Source organism: Arvicola amphibius, chromosome 3 (assembly GCF_903992535.2).
Source record: "Arvicola amphibius chromosome 3, mArvAmp1.2, whole genome shotgun sequence".
Lineage (NCBI taxonomy): Eukaryota > Metazoa > Chordata > Mammalia > Rodentia > Cricetidae > Arvicola > Arvicola amphibius.
Window position 1 is genome coordinate 167,389,275 of NC_052049.1, and position 13,168 is coordinate 167,402,442.

At 38.2% G+C, this 13,168-nt stretch overlaps 1 protein-coding gene across 2 annotated transcripts in view; it reads right to left on the reverse strand.

Moving 5' to 3' along the window:
• Ppp2r3a (protein phosphatase 2 regulatory subunit B''alpha) overlaps window positions 1-13,168 on the reverse strand; it is a 140,092-nt gene that overhangs the window by 55,325 nt on the left and 71,599 nt on the right. For both annotated transcript variants that reach the window (XM_038321845.1, XM_038321847.1), the window contains 2 exons: window positions 8,932-9,035; window positions 1,710-1,812 (listed from right to left, as the gene is read on the reverse strand). In XM_038321845.1, the coding sequence (XP_038177773.1) occupies window positions 1,710-1,812; window positions 8,932-9,035 (207 nt within the window). The remainder of the gene's footprint in view (window positions 1-1,709; window positions 1,813-8,931; window positions 9,036-13,168) is intronic.

A 13,168-nucleotide genomic window follows, 5' to 3' on the forward strand; every position in this document is an offset into this window, starting at 1 on the left:
AAAATTTAAGCATGTTTATAATACATGATTTTCTACACACACAATATGCTTAAAAACAAAATTTTAAATTAGCTATATTTGGTGATGTGTGAATCAAATGTTTTAGAAGTATGTAATGTAATTCTAACACATTAAGGGTTGTTTGGAAAAGTTATCCTACAGATCTTGGTAGAGTATACTAAGAATAATGACAGAGACAAGCCAATGAAAATTATTTTGTTTCCTAATCTATAGGCATCAAATTTTTGGGAAAAATAGCACAAAGTCAAGTTAATGCCCATCAGTTTTTATTAAAGTAGTGGTAGCCAGGTGTGCTAGCATACTTGCATTTCTACAAATGAGAAGAGACTATACTGATTTACAGAGTGAGACCATATTTCAAAAGGAAAAAAGAGATTATTCAGAAAAATTTGTTTTCAATTTAAGATTTTGTTTACCTAAAAACCATTATCTTGTTCTCATGGAAGATTATGAGATAAAACTTTTTTATTGTCTAGCTGGAATTTTAAAGAACCTTTACCTTAGAGACTGTTAAGAGGGTCTCTAGGTTCCTCCTAAATTAATAGCCAGAGGCAACTGCAATACCTACCAAAACAGACATATGATGTGTGATGTCCTGCTGTATATATGTTGCTTTTATTGGTTGAGGAATAAAGATTTTGGGGCCAATGGCTTAGCAGCATAAAGCCAGGCAGGAAATCAGAACAGAGATAGAGAAAGAGTAGGCAGAGTCAAAGAGACACCATTACACAGAGAAATCCTGTCTCTAAAAACCAAAAACCAACCAAACAAACAAAAAACCAGAACACACACATAGACACACAGACACCCTACCACCGCCACCACTACCACTATGGAGTTCATTTTATGTTGGCCAACTATTTCTGAGCATGAGGCTTGCCCTGAAGTATGGTTGATAAACTCAATGTCATGCTATTAAGAAAACTGATTTTCTCTCTTCCAGCAGCTATCAGTTCCTCATAGGTTCTTAACTATGGCTGATATTAGTATTTTCAAAGCTATCTTTCTTTTTTTAAGATTTATTTATTTATTATGTATACAGTGCTCTACCTGTATGCCAGAAGAGGGCACCAGATCTCATTATAAATAGCTGTGAACCACCATGTGGGTTTTGGGAATTGAACTAAGGACCTCTGGAAGAGCAGCCAGTGCTCTTAACCTCTGAGCCATCTGTCCAGTCCCTTCCAAGCTATCTTTTCCATTTCTAAGGTTTCATAAGATGTTTCACTGGTTTCTGTGAATGACTAAGGAGAAGGCCGAATGCGGTGGAAGCAGACCTGCTTTGTCTACTTTATACTGTGAGTTCTGTTTTAGATTTCGTTTAACAAAAGATTTCACTACTAAAACAACTATAAAAACCATTCTTAGTAATCTGGCCTCTAGATATATGTAGCTCTACTGACATAGTATTATAGTTGCACCTTACAATAAAAAAGAAAAAAATGTCTTACCAGTCAATGATGTGTACCTTAATCCTAGCTTTTGAGATTAAAAGTTTGATGTTAGCCTGGACTATACAGTAAGATCCTGTCACTAACAAACGGACAAACAACCCCAGAACCAACTAGCCAACCAGCCAAACAAACAACCCGCCCCCACTTTCAAACTCCAAAAGTAAACTCAAAATATATATAATATCAATATATATAATATATATATTATATATAATATATATTATATAAAATCACCTGAAGTAAAGGAATAAAATCCTCCTGTTCCAGATAGCTGCAGCTGGGTTTTGCTAGGAGCCAGATGAACTTAGAGGCATCATCATGATGGTTATTTAGCAACCTACAAAAGAAGCACTAGTTAGTTCTAAAAATTCTATACGGAGCTTATTACTGGAGCAAGTCAGGAAGCATATTTATATGCCAAAATGTTTGAATTTTATATTATCACCTGCCAATTATTCTTTGTGCTTGAATATTTATGGACTTTAAAGAAATAGTATCTTACACTGTAGCCCAGGCTAGATAGGAACTTACAGCAATCTTTCTCCAAAGTGCTGTGATTATAGGCATGAGCCATTATGGCTTAAACGTTTTAATATACTGTATTTGCAACTCAAATTGCTTTATGTGAAGGGTGAAGTTTGCAAAAAAGTTAAAAACGAAAGCTCCTTTCCTAGGGATAAGACTCAAACCATCCTTCACTTAGTCTCCTTACATTCTCACACAGAATCTGGCTTTTCAATGGCATTTTAAGAAGAACTCCCACTAGAGGGCACCCAAACCATTTGGTAACCACAGCAGAGAAGGAACTCTGAGCAGTTTCCTGCAGACTTGCCCATCATGACTTCTTGTTCATTGACTTTTTGCAAAAGTTGTTTTTCCCCAGAGTCGGCGATTCATTTCCATAAAGTGGCATGGCCGTGGTGGCCACGCCGCAGTGCTGCGCTACCCGATAGAACAACTGTCCGCTCTCTCTGAGACAGACTTAACTAAAAACTGGCTGTTTTTCTCAAAGTAAGCATGCTGTCCTTTGTTACAGTCAGCTTCAGCTTCTCATACTGTCCTAGATTAAAAATATCAGCAGATCTATTTCCTGTGTTTAGGTCTAATGTCTCTTTTACTAGACTATCTCCTATTTATTTTCATCCCCCAGCTTGTCCACAGCTTTCTCTTAATAACGCTCACACCTTGCTGTTTTCCTAGACTGCTAGGTGATCTTTTTGCCAACAATAATAAGTTCAGTGACTAAAGATGCCTCTGACAAGGGCTGTGTCAATTATTTACTCTTTTAACTCCAAGTTAATGCTCCAGATGAGGACTTTTCAGGGCCAGGCAGCTACCTGGATAAAGGAAGATCATTGAAGAGAAGCCAGACCATCTAGAAATTTTAAGTTCTTAAATCCTACTACTGTTATTATATGCCAATTACAAACAAAATCATCCCTCTCAGTTCAAATTTTGATTTTGCTATTGGGAAATGGAAAGATCAAGATGAATTCCTCACTATGTTTCTTTGTTTGTTCTTGTGACAGGGTCTCACTAAATAGCCCTGGATGGGCCTGGAACTTGCTATGTAGACCATGGTGGAAGGTTCCTACTATTCAGGCCATAGGATCTTTTCTGGCTCCATGTCCTAGAATGCAAAAATACCACAGAGAGGGAGGGACACACAATTGGGAGGAGAGGTAGAAATGATATAAATATATACTCATGTATTGCTATGGAACAATCTTTTGGTACACTATGAGTATGTATTACTTTCATTTGGCTAATAAACAGCCAAATGGCCAATAGCTGGGCAGGAAGAGACTGAGCTCCAGAACTAGACTAGGAGAGTTTTGGGAAGGGCAGAGTTAGAGAGTTGCTGGAAAACCCAGAGAAGGAAGATGAAAATGCTATACTGAAAAAGGTACCAAGTCATGTGGTAAGAGATATTATATTACCAAGTAGAGATAAGAATTATGGATTAATTTAAGTGTAGGAGTTAGCTAGTAGCAAGCCTAAGCTATTGGCTGAGCATTTATAATTCATATTCAGCCTCTGAGTTGGTTATTTGGGAACTGGCAGGTGGGAAATAAGTGTCAACCTACAATGTTTAAAATTCTCAAAATATTTTTCTTAAAACAACAATAATAATGGAAAACCCAAGGACAAATGATTTTTCTCTGTTAGTTTATGCTTGCTCATTAGTACTTTTTTTCCTTCTTTCTTTGTGCTATTTCTAGCTTACAAGGAAGCCTCTTACTTTTACCTCTACTTAAACACATTTAAAAAGGGATGTTCCTTACATTTTATCAAGGCTATTTTTTTTTCTGCTATAGGAGAGGTGGGGTGACTTTGTAGTATCATCCAGATGGTATAGATTGTCTTAGGGATCTTATATTCCTTGGTATTTGTACAACTCAATCCAAGAATACAATGCTAATCCCCACTGGGACAACATGAAGCAACTGTACCCTTTGGCTTGGGTGTACTTCTTTGAAGAAGTTTATTAACTGGAAGTGTCTTACCCTTATCACTTCAGTCCTAATATAATGAAGAAAGATGTGATTTACTGTTAGATTTTTAAGACTAGGAATGCATAATGCATTTACTAATCACTCATTTTGTTTTCCAACATCATACAACTAAGAGTCATTGTGTAGTGAGTTAGTAAGGGTGTTGTGAATAGACACCAAGACCATGGCAACTCTTATAAAGGAAAAAAAAACATTTAATTGGGTAACTTACAATTTTAGAGATTTAGTCCATTATCCTCACGGTGGATATGATGACAAGAAGGCAGGCATGGTGTTGGAGAAGGAACTGAGAGTAGAGAAGGAGCTACATTTTGATCCCACAGAAAACAGGAAACGAACTGAGATACTGAACGTGCCTTTAGCATATATGAGACCTCAAAACCTGCCTCCACAATGACACATTTCCTTCAACAAGACTACACCTATTTCAATAAGGTCACACCTCTTAATAGTGCCACTCCCTTTGGGAGCCATTTTCTTTCAAACCACCACAGACAGTATGAAGGGATTAGAAGGAACCTCTATGTTTAATTCTGCTCGTATTATGTATGTATTTTAAATAGTAAGAGGACAGCAGCTCCATTTTACTAAGAGGAAGGGTATTTAGGCCAGAAAGGGCGAGGACTTGTATAAAGAAGGGTTATCAGTAAAAAGGAAAGACTGGCTGTGCTGGCTAGTCTTATGTTATAGTGATATTTTATTTATATTTTATAAATAAAGCTTGCCTGAAGACCAGAAAGTCAAACTAAGCCACTAGAGGCCATCCAGTGGTGTCACACATCTTTAATCTCAGGATTTGGGAGACAGAGGCAGATGGATCTCTGTGAGTTCAAGGCCACCCAGAGCTACACAAGATCAATGCAGAAACAGATCCAGGTGGTGGTGACTCACACCTTTAATCCCAGTACTAGGGAGTTATATGCCTTTAATCCCAGGACTAGAGAGGAATATAAGGCAGGATGAGACAGGAACTCACTCGCTTTCAGTCTGAGGATTGCTGAGAGGTAAGAGCTCTGACTGGCTTGGCTGCTTTGCTTCTCTGATCTTCAGGTTGAATTCCAGTATCTGTCTCTGGGTTTTTATTATTATGACATATTACATTATGTCAACTTTACACACAAACTAGAGTTATCTAATAGGAGGGACCTCAATGGAGAAGATGGCTCTATAAGATATAGCCGTAAAGTATTTTCTTAATTAGTGATCAGTAGGTGAAGGCCCAGTCCATGGTGGTGGTGTCACCCCTAGGGCTGGTGGTCTTGGGTTCTATAAGAAAGCAAGCTGAGCAAGCTATGGGAAGCAAGCCAGTAAACAGCACTCCTCCATGGTATCTGTATCAGCTCCTGCCTCCAGGTTCCTGCTCTGTTTGACTTCTTGTCCTGACTTACTTTAATGATGAATAGGAATATGGAAGTGTAAGCCAAATAAATCCTTTCCTTCCCTACTTGCTTTTTGGTCATAGTGTTTCATTGCAACAGCCCTAACTTAGACACTGGCCGTGATCTCCTAGATCCGTGATTCTTAACCTGTGATTTAACGGTTGCAAATTTAACAGTAGTAAAATTACAGTTATGAAGTAGTAATGAAATAATTCTATGGTTGGGGTCACTACAACACGAGGAACCATATTAATAAAGGGTTACAGCATTAGGAAGGCTGGAGAAGCATTAGGAGAAGCACTGTCCTAAATGTTAGTGGTTTAAGGAATGGCACTTGGGGCTTAAACGTAGATTACAGGTTTGCCTAGCAAGCACAAAGCCTTGGGTTCAGTCCCCAGTACTGCACACACCCAGTGCATAATCCAAGAATTTGGGAAATGGAAGCAGGAAGGTCAGAAGGTCTAAGTCATCACTGGTTACCTAGTGAGCCCAGGGCTACACGAGATGTTGCCACAAAACAAAACAATATCTAATAGCTGGTGCCCAAACATAGGGCAAGAATTTCCACATACAGTCTGAGAAAGTTTTATAAAAAAGGATTCTAGACAGATGAGAACAGGTCAAGTGCAACTTCTCGGTAACCGTCTTTACTCCGGTAGGCTGTTTGCTGGTGGTGAGTAAGAGAGGCACGGCTTCTTTAAGAGAGGCTTCCTGACTCAGCCTTAGCAGCAAACACCACATGGCTCTGTTAAGAGGCCAGGCCACCAAACAAATAGTGTTTATGAGCAGCTAGGTATTGACCTAGAAACTCCGTAGAGTTGTGACAATACACATAGTTCCTTCCAATATTTACACCATGAAGCTAGACTCTCAGGAGGTCAAGGAATGGGGTGGAGCCAGTCGCCAAAGCTGCAACTTTAATCCTAACCAGGCTGCTGAGCAGATTAAAGACTCTATGCTCAGAAAAATATAGAGATAAACAGTAAAGACAGATTCAGATGGAAAAAAAAAACTTCTAAAATGGTTTAGTGTCTTTAAAAATATATGTAGGCTTGGGAGAGAAAAGAAAAAGGATAGAGAAAGTCCTTCAAAAGAGAAATAGAGTGTCTGGGGATGGGGCACACCCTTAATCCCACCACTCGGGAGGCAGAGGCAGGTGAATCTCTGTAAGTTTGAGGCCAGCCTGGTCTGCAGAGCAAGATCCAGGGAAGTCAAAGATACACAGAGAAATCCTGTCTCAAAGAACCAAAAATTAAAAATAAAAGAAATAAAGTAAAAAAAGGCCACATAAAGATGGAAAATACGCAGAGAATCTGGATCCTGTATGTTACTGTGCTGTCTTTGAATTGTTTGACTGTTGAGGATGGAGCAACAGCTACTAAAAGCTACTATAATCAAATCAAATGTTTATTTGATTATAAAAGTTGCTGGATTATTCCAAGCTATATATTTTGAAAATGCCTTAACTTCAAAATTTATGTCAAAAGATACGTTACTTTGGAGAAGAGGTTTTGCTTTTGTTTCCACAGGAAGTGAGAGGCTGTGGATTTATTCTGGATTAAGAAAAATAAGGTTTGATCAAGGAAACACCCTGAAAAGTCTTCATTGGGAATGGATGGCCCAGATAATCCAATGTTTCAGAGCACCTCTGTTGTAGTTTCCTCTGAGTTCTACATCCAGAACAGCCTCAAGACTGCTGACTGAGTGATCCAGCCCACAGAATACTCCAGTCAGGACTTCATTATAATCCTAAATTTTCTTTTGGTCCCCATAAGATTATCAGTGCCCCAACCAGTAGGAAGTAGCTTAGAAAACTATGCCCACATTCCCAAAAAACGGATTATGGATATTTGTCTTTGTTTAGAGTGTTGGTTACAAGTTGTTGTAGATAACAGTCAGAAAAAAGCTTAACAAAGGAGATTAAATTCGAGTTCTTATTTTGAAAAGAAAAAAGGGGAAATGATGTGGGATAATGCTCTTGGACACTGTAAAGATTTGTCACTTGTATTAATTAATAAAATGCTGATTGGCCAGTAGCTAGGCAGAAAAGTATAGGTGGGGTGATCATACTAAGAGAATTCTAGGAAGAAGAAATGCAGAGTCAGTCTCTAGTCAGATGCAGAGGAAGAAAGATGAGATCTCAGATGCCTCACTGAGAAAAGGTACCAAGCCATGTGGCTAAACATAGATAAGAATTATGGGTTAATTTAAGTTGTAAGAGCTAGTTAATAATAAGCCTGAGATAAGAGGCCAAATAATTTATAATTAATATAAGGCTCTGTGTGTGTCCTTAGGACTGAATGGCTGTAAAACCTGACAAGATAGAAGCTTCCATCTACAAATAGCATCTAAGGAGGGGATTTAAATAAAAAGTTGGGTTTGAATTTGAGATTATTTATCAGAATATTAAAAGTCAAGAATATTTGATAAGTAATCTAGTCTTTTGTTCCTTGACTGTAGTTCTTAAAAAAGTGGATTAATATCTGTAAGAATTTAGTGATTTTGATAAATCAATCACATATAATTTTCCACTAGATTATTTAAGACTGTAACTATATTTTTCTTTTTTTACCTTTATTCTGGTGTGTGTGTGTGTATGCCTGTGAATGGTGCATTCACAGGGATGTGCAGGTACACGTGCATGTGTGCTGTGGTGTCTAAAGGACATTCGTTTTCTACTACTTTACCTCTTCACTTTATTTTTTTTTTTAAACAGGGCCTGTCATTGAACCTGAAGCTTTAAGTTTCTGCAAGGCTGGAGGCCACTGAGTCCTCGGATCTGCCTCATGTTTAGGTGACAGGCTCGCACAGGCACACCTGTCCTTTCATGTGGTCCTGGGATCCGAGCTCGAGCCTTCCTTCCACTTGCACTCCTATCCACAGAACCTCTTCTCCAGCTGCAGATGTTTTCCTGTGATACACATAGTTCTGCCCATAAAGCAGAGTCTTTATTTACTTTTATTATTGCTGTTGGATTTAAATCCCAAGTCTCTACTTTTATAGGTAAAACCAAGAAAGAAACTGTCAAATTAGTAGCTACTTAAAAATGCATTTTTTAAAAAAATTATGTGTATGGGGTTTTTGTCTGTATGTACCACATACATGAGGAGGCCAGAAAAGGGCTCTGTATACCCAGAATATACAGATTGCTGTAACTGTGAGTCACCAAGTGCTGGAAATCAAACCAAGGTCATCTAAAGAAGCAGTCATTGCTGAGTCGTCTCTCTGAGCCCTCTTACTCACCTACCCTTGAGATAGGTTCTTACTATGTAGCCCTGTATAGCCTAAAACTAGCTATGCAGACTAGGCTGGCTTCAAACTCACAGATCTGTTTGCCTCTGCCTCCACAGAGCTGATATTAAAAGAATTTGTCACCACACCTGTCATTATTTAAAGGCAAAAAGATAAAGGTTTTATAAAGGTATAATTAGTAATGAATCATAGAATTTTCCTTTTTGAACTATAAGACACAAGGAAAATGAATAAGATATTAAGATAAATACTTTTTATAAGGACCACACAATTCTTTGCTAGTCTCAGAATGACTGTTCACATATTTACTTTTTCCACATGGCAATGAATGACTGTGCTGTCACAAATCCAGTCTTCTCTCCTCCTGCAGCCCTGAACATGGGGGCTTTCCAATAGAGTGGACAACCACAGACCTGCAAACAAAAACATACAGAGTAAGCTAAGAGAAGGGATGACATGTCAAGAGACATGGACTTTTACCTGTCATGCAACAGTGGATAGAAGGGCTATTGGGGTCAATGAGAGAGAGGGGAGGGAGCAGGAGGGAGAGCAGAAGAAGAATAGAGGGTTGCATGTTCAGTGAAGAAAGTGGAAAACTGTTTATCTTTTTCCCAATCAATTACCCCTCCCAACAGTAGCTGAAGAAAACCAGCATCTCTCCCTGCCACTTTTACATAATATATATTTCCACCTTTTAGAAAGAAATGACTAAACTTCTGGTTGTATATACCCTTCATTTCTTGAACAGAAAATGTAGTCACTTTTATTACCAGGTCATTTGGTATTAAAACACCTAGTACCAACTTCCTTATTTCTTCTTGCATATTGTTATGAAACGTCAGGTTTACAAAACAACAAACAAAAAACTAAACTAGAAAATGAACTTTAGAGATGGCTAACTGGCTAAGGAAGTACAATGCTCTAGCATGGGGCTAGAGAGCGACTCCCAGCACCTTTAAAGGTGGCTCACAACTGTCTATAACTCAAGCTCTAAGGTTATCTGATACCTCTGATTTCTGAGGGCACTTGTACCTAAATGCATGTCTCATAAACACACACACACACACACACACACACACACACACACACACAATTTGATAGTTTCCTCTTTTGAAAATTCTAGGCTGTGTAAGAAACAGCTATCAAATCTATTTAAGTGATTATAAGTAAGAGATGAAAGGCAAGAAATAGAATGCTATCATTCATTTATATTGGAAGGTCACTATACATTGTCATTCATTTATATTGGAAGGTCACTATACATTATAAAAATTTTAGTAAGAACTTAGAATAAAACTTCAAGACCCTAAAAATCACCATCTTATTTCTCCTAATAAAATGTTCTGCTTTTTAATTAAAAAGTATCCTTCAATACTATCCATTTACTCTTTTAAGAAAGAGTTCTTACTAAATTACCAATTTTTCCTTAGAGGGAAAATTTATTTCCAATAATCAAGAACACATAAATATTAGTAGAGAAAGACTTCAAATCTTCCTATTTTTGTACACACACAGAAAGCTTGTTTCCAGTCTAGGATTTTGTGAAAGGGGGGGGGGGTCACACCTTGTTAAAAGATAAAGATACTTTCACTGCACAGCATTGTTCTGCAAAAGGAAGATTTTCCTTTGGAGGTTGACTAGATGTCTATCTACCTTGGGCTTAGAGGAAGTGTTTCTGGTATGAAATTCTGCGCAGGATCCTGAAGAATACCTAGCTGGACATTGTCTGTCCTGGGAGATCCCAAGACTGCTGCTAGTTCATGTTAGAGATGAAGATGTGGAAAGCAGGGTTCAAGCCAAGGGAGGTAAAAACAGAACAGGCAGAAACAAGAGACTGTTGCCTGTAGGAACAATGAAGTTTATTATATCTATCTACAAGCGGATAGAACTTAGGGTTTCTTGAGAACTAGTGTGGTGGTTCTAATAAAGCAATAGCTACTTGAATAGTCCTTCTATATTGGGAAGGTCATCCCCTTTGACTGAGAATGAAACCAGGAGAGACAAACACTGAGCAGCGAGTAAGGGCAGTGATACATAACTAGCCAGCCTGATCAGCAGAATCAACCCTGCCAAGAAATTCAGTGATATGTTGCAGGCTAGAGTGTCTTACAACCAGAATTTAAGACTGCTTAAGTCCAGAGGCTGAAAGCTTCTACAGAGGTCAAGAATGAGAAATAGTACAGCTTAGCAGCCACAAGATTCTTGTCTATTACAGAAATTATGATTGTTATGGTACAAAGCTTAAAAATTAAGATACTTTGGGTAGCAAACTGACAAATCCACCTCACCCAGTCCAAGTCCCTCTTTTCATGTACAATGGGTTCTAAGGAAAGGCTCCTAGGCAGCCTTAGTGACAGGTCATTGGCTGTGGGGGAGCCATAGATACAAAGTTAGGTTTAATTGTTAACCTGACACAGTCTGGAGTCATGTGAGAAATAAGCCTTGATTAAAGAATTGCTTAAATCATATTGGACAGTGGGCATGTCTTTGGGTGATTATCTTGATTGTTAATTGATGAAGGAGGGTCCAGCCTACTGAGGGTGGCACTATCCTTAGGTAAGTGATCTTGGATTGTTTAAGGAAGCTAGATGAACACTGACCACACAAGGAGACAGCAAGTAGTATTCTTCATGGTTCATGCCTCTAAGTGCTTGCTTATTCCTGCCCTGAATAGTTCAATGATGAACTGTGACTTGGAAGTTTAAGCCAAATAAACCCTTTCTTACCCAAGTTGTTTCTGGTCAGAACATTTTGTTACAGCAACAGGATATAAAAAAAACAGTCAAAACACAAGGGGCTTGCCAAAGAGTTTGAAACTCTAACCATGGAAATCAATCATGAACTTTTCAGAATTAGAAGAGCTCAAGAATCAGGAGAGTCGCCAACTTCAGCTGAAGCCCTCCCAGGAGATGCATGCTTATCACCTTTTGTAGGGCAACTTTTTTTTCCTTATATGAACAGTGTGTATTTAGTCTCTCATATATATATATATATATATATATACAATATATATAGGTTTATATATTGTATACATATATAAGTGTGTGTATATAACATGCAGTTATTTGGTGCACCATCAACTTCAAACCAAGTTAGAAGAGATAAAGATGTCCAGTACATATTAATAAAAAGAAAAAATAGTAAGAAGATACAACAGTTCTAAATATATATGCACCAAAGGTTGTAAACAAATATTAATGGATATAAAATGTCACATAAGTCTTGGCATAATAATAGTGGATTATTTGACATACAGGTAAGACATACAAACTAAAAATAAACAGAAACTTCACTTAAACTACACTTTTAGATGAACAGTATATCCCATGCAGCATATAAGAGAAATGTGTCCCCTGCCTCTAGCATCTGCCAGAAGCCTAGAGTTCTCTAGGATTATACAGGCACCATGAACCCTTCCCATCTCCAGTGCAAGGGCCATGTCATGCCCAGAAGATAGTGTTTATTGTCCTCCCCCATCACCCGACTCTTACATTCTTTCTGCCCTTTCTCCTTAATGTTCCTTGAGCCTTGGAAGGACTAATACGTTATAGATACTACATAGTTGTGTAATCAACAGTATTGTAGGGCAACTTCTATTACTAAACAACTTTCACTCCCTTGGGTTAAGATCTTTTCTCCCAAACCTTCTACTGCTATTCTGCTAAAGGAACATATCAAAAAATGATTCCTAGTGACATATTGCTGTACCCACAGATCAGTGTATCACTCAACCCTCATCAAGGAAGTCTCTTGCAGTAGATGGGAATTAATACTAGTAGACAATGTGCAGAGAGTGAGAGCCTTTGGAGCACTCAGTTCTAAAGGGGATGTCTTCATCAAAGCACTCCTCAAGGCTCAGGGATCTATGTAGGGGAGAGAGCAGAAAGATTTTAAGAGATAGAGGTGATGGATGACTTCAAGGGAACAGGGTCTCTAGACACAACAGAACTGATGCACATCTGAACTCTCAGAAACTGTGGCAGCACACACAAGACCTGTACACGATCAAGCCAGATGGGGTCTCAACAATGAGAGGGGAAGTAGACACAGGATCCCACCCCTAACTAAGAAACTATTTGCAACTGATACCTGCTGGCAATGGAAAACTAGTTTTCTCCAATGTTACCGGGTGTATCAACCACATTCCACGGCAAGCCTGATACCCAGGAGTAGTTGATCAACACAAAACGAACGCCATTGTTTTTGTGGTGAGATTTTTCTTTTTATCATTTTTTGTCTTATTGGTCTTTTGGTTGTTTGTTTTGGTTTTTGTTGTGTATGTGTATATGCATGTATTTATTTCAAAAAGAGAGAGTGCTTACATATAATGTTGGGGGTGGTACTTGGCAGGAGTTGGATAAGGGAAAACATTATTAAAATATATTGCATGAAAAATAATTTTAAGTAAAAAGATACAGAGTAGAAAAAAAACCCAATTTACTAGCTGAAAATAACGAGACAAAAAGGCATCAAACAGTCCTGTCTGCAAATAAAGGGAGAAAGAAAAATATGTTTTCTTCAAATGACTGCTGTTAAAGCACAGGTC